This window comes from Epinephelus moara, chromosome 16 (genome assembly GCF_006386435.1).
Source record: "Epinephelus moara isolate mb chromosome 16, YSFRI_EMoa_1.0, whole genome shotgun sequence".
Classification (NCBI taxonomy): domain Eukaryota; kingdom Metazoa; phylum Chordata; class Actinopteri; order Perciformes; family Serranidae; genus Epinephelus; species Epinephelus moara.
Genome location: NC_065521.1, coordinates 12726587 through 12745144, shown reverse-complemented (window position 1 = coordinate 12745144; position 18558 = coordinate 12726587). Strand labels below are relative to the sequence as shown.

General features: G+C 41.0%; 1 protein-coding gene across 1 annotated transcript in view; it reads left to right on the top strand.

Annotated features, from left to right (window-relative positions):
• The window catches only part of ctnnbl1 (catenin, beta like 1), a 109606-nt gene that overhangs the window by 13267 nt on the left and 77781 nt on the right, over positions 1-18558 (top strand). The window contains exons 6-8 of the mRNA XM_050064423.1: positions 9969-10062; positions 14312-14403; positions 16715-16787. Coding sequence (XP_049920380.1) covers positions 9969-10062; positions 14312-14403; positions 16715-16787 — 259 coding nt within the window. The remainder of the gene's footprint in view (positions 1-9968; positions 10063-14311; positions 14404-16714; positions 16788-18558) is intronic.

Sequence of the window (18558 nt, the reverse complement as noted above, 5' to 3'; positions counted from 1 at the left end):
CATTTTTTTAGCTATATGCAAGTGTGAGTTGCTGTGGCAATGAAATAAATTACCAAGTGACAAGAGCATGGTCAAGGGAAAAAAAAGTGTAATGTCATACATATAATTATAGCACTTCCTCTCACACGTTTCAGTTATTTAAAGCTTTCCTTTGTCACCCTCCAGCTGTGTCTGTTGGCATCAGCTCTGTGTTTAACATCCTCCCTCTGTCTCTCCATCTCTCTGTACATTTAGCCCACTCTCCCCTTTTTTTTGTCGATGAGCCTGTCGTGCTGTCTATGAACCAGGGAAGATTTTTTGATACCCCATTATATGCGCTGACATTTAGAGCGACACAGACAAAGGTCAAACTGCAATAATGTACTGATATTCCTATAATGGAGGAAAGAACTGTGTGGCCCTGCTCCTTCACAGCTGTCACAGTGACACTTCATCAAAGACTCCATTGGCTCGAACGTGCCAAGTTTTGTGCCGGGCATCCCAACGGCCTTCATCAGGGTAGTTGTTTTCTCACTACAATGAATTACCTGCTTTGTCTGATGTTTCAAGGGCCTTTGAGCAGTCTAGCTACATATTTTATTCTTCAGTTCAGTAGTTAGGTGTCGGGTCCTTACAGTGAGGCACACCATAATGTATATGAAATTGAAATATTATTATATTGTCTGTTATTGGACACATTTTGTAACCAATAAGCAATGGTTTGCTTGTTTTAAGGCAGGGTAGGGCTGGACATTATGTCTAATAAATAATATTGATCTTTTTAGGCTATGCCGCAATATATGATACATTTTAATATTTTCACCTTTTTTTTTTATGATAACGTAACTGTTTGATTTTACTTGATTTGTAAATTAATCTGAATTTAGTGGGCTTTAATTTTGAAATTCCACATCAGAATGTCCTGGTATTGTCTGACTGACTTGGTAGACTGTCATTTTTTTTAAAAAAGTTATTATATTTTTTGGTAATTTTTTCATGTATTTCTTTATATTTCTTTTATTACCGATACTGATACTGACTGATTTATTGAATAAATGTGAAATCCCCAGGAAGGTCGATTGTATTTTCAAGTTAGTTATTATGTGCTCGTACTGTAACACCAAGTATACACAGGTACTGTAAAACAATGTAGGAGTGAGTTTGGCTCACTTTTTTAAAGGCTGGGGGCTTTACTGCAGTGTTCTGCATTGGGTGGTATTTTAAGTGTTGGAGCACATTTGTGTCATATTTTGCAGAGGTTAGTAGTCTGCTCCACATTTGCCCTCCTGAAACTGAAAAACCCCAGATGAAAGACAAACTCTGGGATCTTCCCCCATTTTGATTTGACTTGAACTCAGTGGCTGACAAAATAGTTGGTGTAGTCGATCGGTTTGGGCTGTCTGTGTGTGTTTGTTTGTGTGTTTGAGAGGGAGAGCAAGTCTCCATCATGTAAATGTGGCCTACTTTTAATGCATAAATAAATTACCAAAATGCGCAAGGAATATCTGACCATATGGTCATCTGCCATATAGCACATAAAATGATTTTAAAGTATATCAGATATATTCGATACATCGCCCACCCCTAAGGCAGAGCGGAGTGTTTTCAGAGCTGAGGAAATGTCAGCCTTTTAGAGGAGCACTCATGACCTGGACTGACTGACACAGGAAAGAGGAGGCAAAGTGTATTGCAGAGTGCAGGCAGTTGTTTGGTTCCAAACCACAACACTCTTCTATTTGTCACCAGTTCCACAAACACATCCAAACACAGATCTACTGTTGGATTGTCTAGCCTACATGTGCTCAGGGATGCAAACAAAAGTCTGTATGTTACTGGCTCTATAGACCATCTGACATTGTAATGGTAGCCGGGCTGGGTACTGAAATAACCCAGTGCTGGGTAGTATGGAAATGAAATGAAACTACACCCGCATTCGGTACTTTTTGTGCTGGGAGGCTGGTAAAGTCAGGTGTGGTGTATTTGAAAAAGTGTAGTGCAGTTCAGCGTGCCGAGATGCCACCAAAACACTCACATCGATGGCTACTGTGGTTGCAAATTTTGGCAAATAAACGCAGGTCTCCATTAGACACTTGGTCTGTGATGCTGCAAAGCACTTCATTTTTATAGAAGTTCTTTGGATGTAGAAAACTGCTTAAAGCCCACAGTGAATCGTCAGCAACCCGCTCGGGCAAATATTAGTTAGCTGCTTAGACCATGCATACAAATAAAAATATTTCAATTTTTGTCAGTATCAAGATACTACACATCATTAGCTTGGTTAGGTTTTCAACAATTCAGTTGTTAAGTTCATTTTACTGAAACTATGAGCACCAAAGTATAATTCATCAACGTTTACCGTCATGGTTAACAAGAGAGACGAAAAAAGGTGGTGACTCCCTACCTCTGAAGTGGTGAAATGTGACCACTCCTTGATTATTTATATTATTTTAGTTCCTAAGGAGCATTATAACACTCTCTCTCTCTCTCTCTCTCTCTCTCTCTCTCTCTCTCTCTCTCTCTCTCTCTCTCTCTCCCTCTCTTTCCTTTTCTCTCTTTCAGTGCTTGAGGTTTATGTAGATACGCTGTCTGTCAGAGCTAGATCAAATGAATGATTCGTAATTGATTTGTTATTAGATAGCCTAATTTTTACGCCTCTATGCTGGCGACAGCAAAAGCCGGAGGCAGTGTGTCCGTCCAACTGTCCATCCCATTCTTGTGAACGAGATATCTTAAGAACACCTTCAGAGAATTTCCCCAGATTGGGCACAAATATCCTCTTGGACTCAACGATGAACTGATTACATTTTGGTGGCCAAAGGTCAAGGCCACTGTGAGCTTGTCTGTCTCATTGTTCATGAATGAGATATCTCAAGAACACCTTGAGGGAATTTCCTCAAGTTTCACACAAACGTCCACTTGGACTGATTACAATTTTGTGTTCAAAGGTCAATGTCAGTGTGACCTCACAAAACATCAAGAACTGTTATGCTAATTATGACAAAACTTCATCTAATGGGATGAAATGATGAAGTGATGACATTTCATATCCCGAAGGCCAGTTTCACTTTTCTGGCTGTACTGCATCTTGGGTGCCCACCTTGAAAATGTGCTGTTTGTATAGGTACTCTGTGCTGACAGGTTTTCACAGACATGGATGCAAACTATAGCAGAAAAGGGCAGTAGTTGTGATTATAAAACTAATATTCTTACTGTTTCGATAAAAAGTTTGATAGTAATTCCCATGTTTGCTGGGCAAAAGTTTTGTGTAAAAGGAATTTAAGGCCTGTCCCATATAGACCCCTGTCCAAATATATGCCGGTGAAGTTCAGCAATTGAAGCAAATAAAAGCCCAGGCTATTAATTAAAGTTTTATCGTGTACTACATGCCACTACATTCACATTATGGGCATTAAATGCAATACTCTTTTGGTATTGTTATTTCTTTAGGGGTACTGGTATCATATTTTTTTAAAACTATACCCAGCCCTAAATGACAATAACATTGTTTTTCCATATCAGCATTATATGTTGTTGGCTGAAATGATGTAATGTAATTTTACACTAAAAAGATGAAATAACGTCTTGAGAACGTATCTTGAGGTTTTTCTTTTCGTCAGCTGGCTGGTTGGTTAGTGTCGGACAGGAACAATTGAAGGGACAATTGAATGAATGTCAAAGACCCTTGACAGAAATACTGCACTGTGTGTGTGTGTGTGTGTGTGTGTGTGTGTGTGTGTGTGTGAATTGGCTTGTGATGTGATAGTGGATGAGACAGTAGCTCAGGTGGCTTTGCAGTGCTCACAGGATAAAGGCATTATATAAATGCAGTCCATTTACCATGCAATGGAGCGCCCATAAACCACACTCTTCTTTACAGCTGCTTCCAAGGGAAACGGTTTCAGGGCAGCGAGGCTTGGTTGAATCCATTTCTCTCTCCTCTTTGCTGTAATGCTTCCAGCTCCTCTGTCCTTGTTGCCAGAAGGCCAGGTGGTATCCTTGATAAGATGAATCAAAATGATCCACGACGGTCTCCGGTGGCTCATAAATCTGTGTCGACTGTCCGTCTTCTTTCATTTGTAATAGTACTTTTATCCAGCCAGTCGGCACCCCGCGAGCTCTGTTTAGTTATGAGTCTCCAATCTTGACTTGACTGATAACACTTGGACATGTTCAGAAAAGCTCAGGCAGGAACCGAGTTTCTTTTGCCAAGACTGAGGCTTAAAAGTGAGCATTCACTTTGTCATCTCTGGCTCTGTATTTTTTCAGTTTGTGAAATGAGGTTGTCAGTTTTCTTCACATCATCATGGCGCAAAATATAAAGATAAGGACTCAGCTGACAGACTTACAATACAGTGGAAAAAGTTGAAAGTTGTGAGATTTGAAAAGTGTTCTGTTTAAAATGATAATGATGAAAAATTTATTAACAGAGAGAAATTTGTAAGAATCGTGTTCTCAGCCCAGTCAGTCATACCTCATCTTACACAGCAGTCATTAAGTCATGATGAGAGCAGAAAACATGTTTTCAGGTTGAGTGATGACATGTACATTTCATTTTGATACAAGAAGAGCGTTGTAAGTGCAAGAATGTGTCACTGTTTTGCAGTGTTACTGTCTTAGACACCCTTTACATCTTGAATTAAAATGTGTCTCATATCCAGATAGTATCTGGTATAGTATATGATTTAACCTGATTACATTTACACCTGGTGTTTATATGTGTCTCCAGTGTCCACATAAAGATTCTGTCGCTCTGTCTAGCTCAAACAACCAAACGTCAAATCTCCCATTTATGCAGGTCCAAAAAAACAAAAGCAAAAAATTTGTTGTGAAATGAATTGCCAATTTATGTTGTGTACTTTAAGCACTTTTTAAATAGGAATTGTGCAAATTTGCAGGAAAGCCCAATCAGTCTTCATTCTGCATTGGCAGCATAAAAACAAAATCGGGGAGTGCGGCAAAATGCCGCCTGCCTACGTTTGTTTATACAGAATGTGCCTTTTTTGGGGCAATGGGGGGCGTGAGCAAGTAACAAAACGTGTAGCTCAGCGTGTGACGTAAGCAGCCTTGCTCCAACGGAAGCCGCGGCTGGTCAGTCCTTCGGCAATTCTCTCGTAAGTCGTTCCCATCATTTGATTGTTAATGGCCTCTTCATTTGCGAGGACAAGGAGGGCGCGCAATTCCTTTGTCTCCCCAGTTTCTCATCTTTACAGTGTCTGTCAGGTTTGCGTTTCCCTCTTGCTACTAGCTGCTCGCCAATTCCTGCTATCAGCTGTTTCCTATTTATCCACCGCCACTGGGTCGCACGTGCGGTGTCATCAACAGCTCCTCCCACAAGTCTTCAACAGCCCCTCCCGTGGCAAAAGGCCGCCTCGTTCTGTTTAAACCAAAAAGGTTCTGCCAATACGTCTACCCTATGAGGCGGAAAATTGGGCACCTCAGATCAACTCGCCAATCCGGCTCTGTGTGTCTAAACGCTTGCAGCTTGCCGGCAAAACGGCCCAACATTCGTCTCACCAAATTGAATACAGGCACTTGGTCTCGTCTTGACTCCTTTCACAAGTGTCAAACATGCTTTGTTGTTGCTTTCTTGCTAGTAGTTGAGCTTGCTAACTGGCTAGTGGCTGCTCCCTCGCTGGTTTGGAACCGCTGCACCACTTACATATTTCCATCGTTGTAGTTGTTTAATGTCAGGGTTCCTACGCAAGTATGGAAAGTATGGAAAAGTATGGAAATAAATTTGATAAATTCCCAGGTATTAAAAAATATGGAAAATGAAAAATAAAGTATGGAAAAATATTTATGTTTCCAGACTATTACCACTGTTCTAAAATACTGTTTTCTAAAATGGAAAATTAGGTATTTCCAAAAATAATTTAACTGACAGATGCCCTTAACGATTCATAATAAATCCTATTTTTGTCACGCTACATGATGGAACTGCATTGAGGAAGGGGAGAATAAAAATAAAACAGCTGTCGCAGGTAAAGCAACTCTAGTCACAGGATGTGTGTCACTGCTTGCCTGCCTTTCTCTCTCCCGCGGTCCGTCACTCCACTGTCTCTGCTCTGATACTCGCTCTCCTCCGGTCGGCCTGTACTACGATGAACGTTTAACATAGCCAGGCTTTCTTTAGGTGAGCTGGCTTCACAGAGCCTAACAGCGCCCATCCAGGATAACCAGTACTACAAAGCTGGTTATCAACTCGCTCTCTCATCTCTGTGTTTTCCAGCAATGAGCGCGTTCATGTGAAAGAGGCGGAGTTGACAAAGCAGCAAAAAGCACGCACATCCATGAACAAAATTGTGCAGGTGCTGAGCTCAAAAATGTGGAAAGCTGAGCAGGTAAAGAAAAGGCTCGCACACTGCAGGGCTCCTCTTCAGAAAGAGGCGGAGTTGTTAATTAGGAGCGACATCATCATCATGAACTCATACTCATATGAGATGAAACGGTAGCCTATCTGTAAAAAACTTCTGTTTCAGTGACAGCAAAACAGTTATTTTCAACTAAGTAACAACAGCCTGTAATCATAGGCTACAACAGAATAAAATAAGACAGATAAAACAGATAAAAAATCCTTGTCAATAATTTTGCGAACATCAGCTTGTCTGATTTAACAGATGTAGAGACTAGAAATAATAATAATAATAATAATAATAATAATAATAATAATTTACAAATATTAAAAGTAGGCTAAGGCACATTTAAGAATTATTATGACTTAAGTACAGAGTATTTTTCGCTATTTAGTTTGATGACAGGATGAAATCATTCTTAATATCACATACTGTAATAGAACTTTAAAATAATTCCAGACTGTTTCTGCTACCGAACCAAAGAGTGTAAAAGTAGTTAATGACTGATGAGGTCTATCTGATCGAAATGTTATATTTATAATCACGGGAGCTAATTAACAATGTGGGTTATTTCTTTAGTTTTTATTTCCAGTTATCAGGTGTCTCAAGTTATTCTGAGCTGCAGAGTGTAAAATCATCCACACTGTCAGCTGTCACTCTGAGGATAAAATAAAGTTTACACCATTAAAATGCAGCTAAAATCATCATTAAGATATGTGTTTAGTGTGGTTATAAAGCATCTTTCTGTTTGTTAGAAACTATTTTAAAACCAGAGTGGAAATAGAAAACTTGGAACAATAAAATATTAATACTGACCTATTAACATATAGCCTATATTTCTTTTGTTTTTGTTTTTTAACACTGTCACTTTGTTAAGCAAACTGGGAACTTTTGCTTGTGACATTCTCTGGCCTTTTTAGCTTGGTTAATGCATATTTTAGATATTTAGCTTACTGTGGCCAAAATTGTTTACAGAAACACGAAGTTCTTCATATATCTAGCCTCCTAAATTTGCTCCCGAAGTGCACCAGATTGATGTATTTTAACTTTAAAATAGTCAAACTTTTCTTCCGGGGGGGCATGCCCCCGGACCCCCCTAGAAGTTCAGAGGCTCTTTCTTTTTTCACCATACCTATGTTTGCATCACTGCATTATGGTACTTGGCTACAATCAGCTATTAAGAATAATTAAATATGATGTGAAATATGATACACTGATATATTTACTCAGATGTAAAATGTCAAAAAAATAGATACATTGAAATAACTTTACTAAATCTTGAAACTTCCTTATCATACTAAAATGTTAACAGCCAAAATCTTATATTAAAATGAAACTTTCACATTAAAGGGGCAAGGGATTGGCACAGCAACAGAAAATTTTATTTTAAATTAACAAAATATGTAAAGACATTACAGGAACAAAGCTTATTTGTCTGGTGCATTTTAACAGTCAGCAAAATATGTAAACAATTTATATATTATTTATTTATTAGCACGAGAGGAAAAATATATATAAAACAAAACAATGCAAGAGTAGAACAAAAGACATACAATATATAGAATAGATATCACAAATGTGCAGGAGAAACCAAAAAAACCCTAAGGGCAATGGTCATCATTACACAGAATAATTCACACATTAGAAGTGTGCATGTGAGTCAGAGGATTACCTGTATGAGAAAAGGAGTGCATGCTCTCGGTCAAAGGTTAACACGGCAGCGTTTTATGTTGTTTCCTTGAGCTTATGTCGAGAAAGCATAACTGGCCGTCTATATCGATTCTAGCTCGCCATACAATAACCATAATCACAGTGATTCAATCATAGTTGATCTCAATTAGCGTTACGTTACGTCGGTTTATATTCTGTCGGCTCCGCTCAGTGTTTTCAGCTCCGTTTCGTTTTGAAACACTTAACGTTAGCAACATAGCTGCTAATACGGCTATTAGCTACTCAGCTAGTATTAGCTCCTAAGTGTCTTAAACGAAAACGGAAAACCTAGTCGCCGTTTAGGAGGACAGATACGGCTCAAATGTCCCGTATACGTCGAGAGTTACACATTATGACAATCTTAGTAAAACCGAAGTCCCTCACACAATAACTGACGTTTGCATAGCATAACTTGCATTGGCTGTAAAGCTGTGGATGATGGTCACGGAGATGAGCCAGCAGATTTGTAGTGTTGCTACCCTTCGCAGCAACTTTCTTTCTGCATGTTCTGCACACAGGATAGTTGTCCTCCACCAGCTGTCCCTCGGCATTCTTCAGAAACCCAAAGTACGCCCAGACCTCAGACTTTGTGCGTTTAGTTGGGGGGGAAAATGTCCGCTATCACCACCTTCTGCCATGTTTTCATTCTTTGTGTTTACACATGCTACGCATTCACGCAGCGCCTGCATCGCGAGACTTGAATGAGGCTGTTATTACATGTCCTGATAATCCACCGCGATAATGCAATTAATTTAAACATAAACGGTAATTCTTACCGTGTAAAAATTAACCGAAATTTACCGTAATATCGGTAATTGTTACATCCCGAGTTGGCACTAGAGCTACTACGGCTACTGGAGTAGCTTGCAGCTATGGAGCGCTTCTACCAGCTCTTCTAGTCACTGAGCCTCGCCTCCATTTCAACAAATATATTGCATTTATTACAGGTACCATCATCATTGAAGTAGGCAGGGAAATAGCTAAACACAGTCGCCAGGCTGCCCGCCGGGCTACATTTTGCAATGCTAATTGCAAATGTGAGCTGGGCTGCCGGGCTACTCACCTAACACAACCGTAACGCCTGATCCATTGCTGGGACCGAGCCGCTAATAACTCAAGCTCCGGACATTAACCCATGCTACGATTGTAACATTAAATTTAACTGAATCAACATAGCGACATGTGCCTAATGTTACTGTAACACTAATTAAAACAGACATTTGACTTTATGTTGTACCTGTCCAGGAGAAGAAGAGCTAGCTCCGAGTCAGATTGTAGCCCCTTTAGCTCTCGCAGTGCTCTCCACCTTGGAAATGCAAGGCCAATGTTAATCCGAGTTCTGTCCCTTTCTTTATCCGGCAGCTTCTTCGCCAACAACCATTGTTTCTTTAGAGGTAATGTCGGATCCTGGTCGTCTTCAGGTGGATATTCCACTCTCTGCCATTTCATTTCGAATATATGCGCTGCCATTGCTCACTGGCTGTAGCCTTTTATAGGGAGGGAGGGCCAAGGGCTCCGAGAGGAGGGGAGGGGAGGGGAGGGGGGGGCGCATTCACATGAACGTACATGAACGCGCAGGAAAAAACCTTAACGTCGGCCCCTGATATAAGTGCAGGTCCATTTACCATTTACCAAGAGAATTAATGTCAGATCAACAATGTCAGCCAGGTGTGCTTTGTCCTCGTGTCTGTGGTGACATTAGAAATGACCAGAAATGATCTAATACACATTGCGGCATCCAGCGAAACAGAACCAGTGTAGAATAAGTGTAAAATGTAATTTAATGAAGGTGGAAAGCGGTCGTAGTTGCCCACTGATCAATAAACGTTATTCTTTTTGTGAAATGAAAATCATGTCGGGAAAACTCTGGCAAGATTTTATAACACTTATGTATAAGACTTGAGCTCGATCTTTCTGTGTCTGCAGTTGGAGGGCCAGGTGGTGGCCTTGCTGGTGCAGAATATGGAGCGGCTGGATGAGCAGGTGAAGGAGGAGGCTGATGGCATCTATAACACACTGGGTAAGGAGACGTATACGAAGTCCTTAACAGTGACGTTTCTGTCACTGTTTGTCCTGAAGCAAACTGTCATCAATATAAACAAAAATCTTATGTAGTTAAAATTTGATTCCCCAAAAACTTCATTGCCGTATAGAGTGCTGCAGGGATGATGTTTTATTTTTTTTTAGGCCAACCTGGAACCCGGCAACCACAGTTTTGTTAGCTGGCATAGATGAATTTACTGAAATTGTTAAAGGACAGAGACAGAGCTACAATCATCCACTGTCACCTGCCCAGTGTACGCAAAATTCATCTGAATCAAACAGCTGAAAGCTTGGCATACTGCGTTCAAACATTCATCATGTTTTGAACTGAATCCTAGACTAATTAAACTGCCAACAAAGCAGGTTCCAGGAATGAAATATGGAGCTGTTTTGCTTACAAAGACTGTTGCTGTCCTTTTGTTAAGTAACAAAACAAGAAGTATCTCAGTGTTTGTTTGTGTACTTTATATTATAAAACTGTTAGAAATATGCTAAAATGCTAACAAAAGTTGACCACAAGCAGCAGATGTTAACCAACATAATGTGAAACTTCTGATATAGACAGGATCAACAGTGTCTGAGCACTTCCATGTTGCTAAAATGTGCAAGGTCAATAGGACAAACATGTCATTAACCAATCTACCCATGCATACATCTCAGCAAAACATCAGGCCATGTTCTTATGAGCAGTATATCCACAAAATAACTAGACTGGAAGGTGCTTTCAGTGCATTCATTTATATTCAAAACATGTGGGACAAATATCTGGAAGAAATCTGGGACAAATTTCACTGCACACTGTAGGTGCCACAGACTCTTTGCTGCTTCTATACTGCACATGATAAAAAAAACAGGCTTGGATAAAGATAGCAGCTCAGTAGCATTTGAATATTCAGAGCAAGAATAATTGATCATCCTTGTCATGTTTAGTGCAGAAACATGACAAGCCTTTCCGGAGGGAGCTATGCCTTTAAGGTGTGTATGAGCCAGTGTTAGAGCTCTGGGCAGTACAGTGACAGCTAGTCCTCCTGGACCCGGATTTGACATTACATAGAGGGCGTAGACTAACTTTATTTGTATTCTTTAAGCTTTAACAGTGAGTCCCCCTGCTGCCAAGTGTCCTAGACTTTTTCCAGTGACAGCGAAAGGAAGCCGTCAGACTCTCATTTAAATGTTTTAGCAAAGAGGAAGCACTTTTAAACACTGTTTTTTAAATCTGAGGCGTGAACCCTTAGTTATGGAGAGTCAGAATCGCGTGTTTGTGGGATAGATTTAACGGCTTTAAATGTAGACATGAGGGCTAGGAGAGGGCACGGGCCAGCGGATAGTTTGAGAAGTCATGCTCTCTGTATTTAGCCTCCCATGAATCAGACTTTTCTGCCTCTCAGCTCTTTTTGTGTTGAATGAGTCTACTGAGATGATTTTTTTCTTTGTTGCCAGATTGAGGCCGAGTGTCAGGAGGGCTGTTTAGGTGTGTGTATTTGGCTCTTTGTGCAAGTGTGGGTTATATCGAGGGAGCAGTGCTTGTGCAGATCTTCTATTCAAGTGTGTGTGTGTGTGTGTATGTGTGTGTGTGCGTGTGTGTGTGTTATCAAGGGAGCTCTCCAAGCTTGAATAAGCCTTTTGTCTGCCTTGGCTGCTCTCTGCTCTGAGCCTGCTGTCCACCAGGATGCTGTCTGTCTGCTCTGTTTGAATCACTGATAAAGGCCCTTCCTCTCTCCCTCAGCGCCCTCCCTCTCCATCCCCTCTTCTGTTTCTTTCTCCCAACATTTCTCTTTCACTCAACATTTCTCTATCATCTGCCGCCCCTCTCTCCAGATGTTGCTCGTTTTCTGTCTTATTTGTTTTGTCTTCTCTCCAAACTCTGTGTATGTTTGTTGTGATGTTGTTACATTCCCTCACTCCCTCTCTCCTCATGTCCCTCATTCCCTCAGCTTCCCATCCCTCATCTTTGACTTTGGCTTCCCACCCTTTTGCCTCCCTTCTGCGTTTCCTCTCAATTTATTTCCCTCCCCTCCATCCCCTTAGTTTTCCTCTTCTCCCTCCTTTCATCACCACCCCACAATCTCTTTCTCTCTCTCTGTCCCCTTCTGCTGCAGTCTGCTCTGATAGAGATATCATGTGGCAGAGACAGCTTTCTAATATAGATAGATAATATTAGAAGTAGCTGGGACAGAACCCAGATGAACCCTCTATAAAAAGATGACTGTTGTATTTCACAGTTCTGCTTCAAAGTGTGTTTGCATACCATCTGTATGTTAACTTGTGATAGTTAGAGGACTTTGATTAAAGACTATACTGAAGTTGCAGCATGTATTGAGGCAGATGCACCAGCACAGAGAAAACGAGTCTGAAGCTTTGTTTATAGTAGCGCTGGACACCGTGACATGGGCCTCTGTAGATGACGTGCAAGCTACAAGCATGCCCAAACCACCTCAACTGGCCCCTTTCACCTTGAAGGAGCAGCGGCTCTACTTTGAGCTCCCGCTGGATGTCTGAGTTCCTCACCCTATCTCTATGGCTAAGCCCAGACACCCTATGGAGGAAGCTGATTTCAACCGCTTGTATCTGCGATCTCATTGTTTCGGTCAGTACCCAAAGCTCATGACCGTAGGTGACGGTTGGAACGTAGATGGACCGGTAAATTGGGCGCTTTGCCTTTTTGCTCAGCTCCTTCTTCACCATGACAGTCCGGCACAACCACCACATCACTTGCGATGCCGTGCCAGACTGCTTGTCCATCTCACACTTTATTTTACCATCACTCGTGGACAAGGCCCTGAGATACTTGAAGTTCTTCGCTTGGGGCAGTACCTTGCTTCTAACCCAGAGGGAGCAATCCACCGTTTTCTGACTGAGAACCATGGCCTCAGACTTGGAGATGCTGACTGTTATCCTGACCGCTTCACAAGCAGCTGCAAACCACCCCATGTATGCTGGAGCTAGCGTTAACTTAGTCTCTATATACAGACTCTACATTCAGTGAATGTAGAGTCTGTAGGCAAACCCCGGAGATCTTGCCTCCGGAAGAAGAGCGGAAGAGCCCTGGTTTCCGGTTGTAGGCTGTTTGTAGTCCGCGTGATATTGACCAATCACGTTTGAGCCGGCTGCAGTTGTTGCCAGGTTAAACGGTCCGTGCGGTGAACTAACGAGGCGGAACATAATTGGCGTCACTGCAAACTCTGAATCCATCGCAATGGTTCAGCATATTTCCTTATATATAAACGGATGTCAGAAACGGAAATTCACCTAATCAAACAGGAATGCCAAAAAATCGGGGGTCTGCCCCCAGAGGCTGTATCGCCGGCTGCCCGAAGTCAGACGCCGAATACAGCCGATGAGTTCCGATAATGGCGTTAACTATTCGTAATTGTCTTCTAAAGATGAACCCTATTGTATCCCAGATATCATTCTTGAAAGTATCTTTATCAGGACAGTTTTCTTTTACCTGTCTGTGGTAACAGCCAGTAATTTATGATATATTTTGATTGGCTGTTGTTTGAAAGGGATACCAACAATATAATTTGCCACTGCTGTTGTCGTTTTAGTTGTGGTGTGGAGTCCTCCATTGACTTGAGTTAGAACAATTTATAAAACTATGTATTTTTAGTTGTTGTTCTCATTCTTGGTGTGGACAGTCCTTAAAAATGTATCTTTGTCTGATTAGCCTCATTTTTGGGTTGTTGTGGGTCACTTTAACATGGTGTGTAACTCATGCTGAAAATTCCCTTACATCCAACCACCTGTGTTTGAGTTTAGCATCTTTGACAGCCTGAGACAAATGTACAGTTTGTCAATCTTACACATAATAAGTAGTGTGTGATATTTATTTGTATGGATGCACGAAGCCAACGTTTTCTGTCCAAGATCCTAACTGATGGTGTATGCTGACACTGATCCAATATCAGTGTTCAGTTTTTCCCAGATAGGGCAAACACTGAATTTCACAATGACATTTAGAAGATTTGTACTTGTTTAATGGGGATTAGTCGTAACTTGCCGATACCCTGTCCACTAAATGAGATCAGTATCTGTACTGACATCGACCCACCAATTCAGATTGGTCTATCCCAACTTATTTGGTTTCTGTCAGGAAATTCTAGGTGTCAGCAAAAGTGGTGGCCATGGAGCTTTTAAGTTTATAGTGACTTGCTGAAGGATACTTTAGCAGGGCAGACACCAAACTTGCAGGTTAATCTTGATTTTTGATGTTTTGTCCTCCTTAGCGATCATAGAAAATATGGCAGAGTTCAGACCAGGCCTGTGCACCGAGGCAGCTCAACAGGGACTCATGCAGTGGCTGCTCAAGAGAATCAAGGTAAGAATGTGTCAGAGCATTGGCTCGAGTAATTTTTAGAGCTACAATTAGTTAATTGATGGATTAATCTGCGACTGTTTAGAATTGATTAATCATTTAGAGTTGTTTAAGTACAAAAATCAAATATGCTCTTGTTTAAACTTTTAAATTGAGAAAAGTTGATGTTTTTCCTTTTCTTAACACTATACTACATTGAAAAGTTTTATGTTTTGGCCTGTTGTTCAGACAAATTATGATTTCCTGACATCACCGTGGATTGTAGGAATTTATGATGGCCATTATAAGTGTTTTTCACATCAAAGGATGCCTAGGCTAACCAATAAAGGAAATAATTGGTAGTTACAGCCCTTGCTATTTTCTTCAGCTTTACTCCAAAATGGTCTGTTCCACAACTGATTGCGTGTAGTATTAAGTTAGAGTCCTCGAAAACAGGTTAATTAAGAAAATGTTCTTTTGACTGAAGGTTGAAGTAGTTTTAGTTTTAAAATAAATTTGCTTATGTGCATGCAATGAAATGCATGTTCAGATAACCTGTAATGTAAACCATTTTATCCAGCATTTAAAAGATAGTGGGCCCTATATTACACCCAGCTCAAAGTGGCGCACAGTGCAGCACCACTGTCATTGCTAGTTTCAGACCAGCACTGTTGTCATTTTTTTTACAGGCAGCACAGACCTGTGAGGAGCAAATATACCTGCCTATGCCTATCTGTGTGCCCATGGGTTTTGAAATAAGGTGTGGTCAGGGATATTGTTGGTGTATTGCTGTTTTGAGTCAGCAGAAAGCGATTGCACCATTGACACTGAAAGTTAGGCCCTGTTTATACGACAACGATTTCAACTGAAAACGGTAAACTTTAGTTGCATTTTGGCCGATCGTTTACACGACAGCGGTGTTTTGGGTGCTTGAAAACGCAACATTTTGAAAACGGTTTCCAGAGTGCAACTTCTTGGAAACGGCAGCGTCTCCGTTGTCATGTAAACTTGCAATATGCAGTTCCTCTGAAAACGGAGACTTTTCGCACATGCGCATTACGGTTCCAGTCACTAGGCATGCCGACCGTCACAACAACAATGCCGAGCTCTGTTTGTGCTGCTCACCCTGTTGATTTGAAGTGAAGTGTAGATCTGTTACTGTAGCAACTCCACCTCGTCGTCCATCCAGACAAAGTTATCTGTGCATGCTTTCGCCATTGTGTCTTCTTTGTTTTGGTTTGTAATCACCGCGTTGTAGAGGAAGGCGCTTCAGCGCAGGCGCATGGCGTCATGCCTTGGTGTTGCTTTGCAAATTTACACTGCCACCCATTGGCCTGGCGTGCATACTACAGCGTTTCCAGTAGATTTTGCGGCTCCGTGTGAACAGGGATCGTTTCAATAACGTCGTCATATAAATGCAAAGGACAGACTTTTCCCTTTTTAGAGAAACCGTTGTCATCTAAACAGGGCCTCAATGGCACAGCATTTTTCCTGCTATTCATAGGGTGCATAATGCAGATAGTGAGATGCGCCTATATAGACAGGTTCGCAATGTGCCTACACTCTGCTTGTTACACACTTGCATGGGCTTTGTGTAGGTGAAATAATACATCATTAATGAGGAATGTGAACGTAGCAGAGTTAACGGCAGAGCTTCTGTTCATCTCCACATTAAGAGTGATGCTCTGCGCATTTTCCTACATGGAGCAGCTTAACTTTATTGATTATTTGAGAAGCTAAAAATTTAGTTAAGTTTCCTCTGTCATGTTTATTACTGCAATTTTTAGTTTTACTGCTTAAATGTCCCACGCTTTTTGCTGCAGTGACATCAATGCTCCTCCTACTGCATTACTCTCAGCAGAGGTGCTTCTCCAATTTGCCAAATGTGCCATGTAAAACGCAGTGTGCCAGCTGCAGGGGCACCTGTCTTTTAAAGAGAATGGATGATGACAGTCTAATTGGTTGAATTTATGTTATACCCAATACCCACATATGATTAATTAAGGGACTAAATACAACCCCCTTTTCCCTTGCACCCACTTTTCACGCAGACTATGCACTGTTTGAATAGCAAAAGTGAAGGTGGACATGGCCAAAATGCACCCGTGCCATGCACTTCAGACCAGATGCTATAGAGTGTTTGATTAGGGCCCCTAAAGTTGCTGTATACTGCTACCATAAACAATTCATGAGGCAGGATCTCAGGAAAAAAAGGTGGAAAAAAAACATTTTGTTGTAGAATACAGGGTGATTTTCTAATTGTGTAGACTCTGGAGAACAGAGTTTATTTAGATGAGTGGTAATTGGAATTTGGCCTCTCCCCTCTCCTTCTCAGGCAAAGATGCCTTTTGATGCTAACAAGCTGTACTGCAGTGAAATCCTGGCTATCTTGCTACAAAACAATGACAGTAAGTCTCACTAAATGGTGCATGGCTTTCAAATGATGTCCGTTTATCTTCCACTTTTCTGTCACCTCTCAGCTTTCTAAAACAGAGAGAAAATGCCCTGTCCCTTTTTCCCCTTTTCCTCTATATTTTTTTTCTTTATTTCTTCATTTCATCTGTTCTGGTAATTTCATCCCACTCCTTGCTTTGGCTTTGCATCCTTTTCTCTTTTACTACCCATCTTGGATTATTCTTATTCTCTTTCAGCCTTACCTCTTTCCGTTTTTCCCTTCTTCTCTCTTTCCTTTTTGTGTCCTTTCGATCTTTCTCTTTCTATTACCACTCCTAGCAATGTCTCTCATTTACATTGCCCTTTCATTCATTTCCTTTGTCCTTTCCTCCCTCTTTTCTTGTTGTCCTTTGGTTCTGTCATTTTCTTCCATCACTCTTTGATTTCCTGTTACCTTTGATGTTTCCATTCCTCTTTCTCCCACACCTTTTTTCAGTCTCCCTGTCTGGCTTCTTTTCTTCCTCTCTCGTTGTTTATTTGCCTTCTTCTCCATCCTTTCCCTCCCTCACTAAAACCTTGTAAAGCTTCAGATAGCCACAGGACTATCAGGTCCTTGAATAGGTTCTCATTAATGGTACAAGCCATATTGATATTCAGTGGGAGTCATGTCTCATTTTACACTCCTTCTCCTCGCCTTCACTAGTGCTGCCTTTAGTAATCCTCTCCCTGCTGCTCTTTCTAATACAAAATCAAACTTAACAAAAATGTTATTTTTCATAAAGGAAATGTGCTCCAATGAATAATGTTGACAGTACCTTGAAGTAACAATAAGAAAAATCACATGACTACAAAGAAAATTACGTTTAGGAAAAAACCTTGATGTGCTACTTTGAATGTAATTAGCACTTCCTGCTGTCAAATTTTAAAACCTCACTCTGACTTTATACTTGTGTAAATACTAGCTGCTGTGAATGAGAAGAGCATCTCATCTCCGCTAATTAATTATCTCTGTAGCTTCACTGTATTTTTCAAATCAAATTCTGCTGTTAATGACGAGCACTTCTCTGCACAGAGTAGGGTTGGGCGATGTCCACAGTGAAACATCTGAGTGGATGATGACACCGTTGCTTTGATGCTAAACCCGACCTGATCGCAAACTGAGAACTTTTTAATGCATTACAGTCGCACAGTTGTCAGGACTGATGTCAAGGACTTAACACCACAGTGCTCTCCAAGATGTGTGTGGGTGTATGAGAGACAGACAGAGACAGTGGAAGAGAAGGTGTAAGGTGGACTATTGCATGCAGTGTTTCTGTTGGCCTATAACTTTATCAGAACGTTGCCTTGTCACTTTTTGACCCGCCTGCCAGAACCTGTGATATTTAGATAACTTTACCAAGTGAATTTGAAAAAACAACAACAACAAAAAAAACAAACCCAACAACAAAAACAAAAAACAGAAGTCCACCCAGCAGATATTGATCAGTGACAGCAGTAAAGTGTAATGATCGCGGCAACAAAGTTGGTTACTATAAAGGGAATTACTTTGATTCTTGTAGATGAATCAGAATTGTTACCTCTTAAAGGGATAGTGCACCCAAAAATGAAAATTCAGCCATTATCTACTCACCCATATGCTGATGGAGGCCCTGGTGAAGTTTTAGAGTCCTCACATCCCTTGCGGAGATCAGCAGGGGGAGCGGCCAGCACACCTAATGGCGTACAGCGCCCCAGACTAACGTCCAAGAACACAAAATTGAATCCACAAAGTATCTCCATACTGCT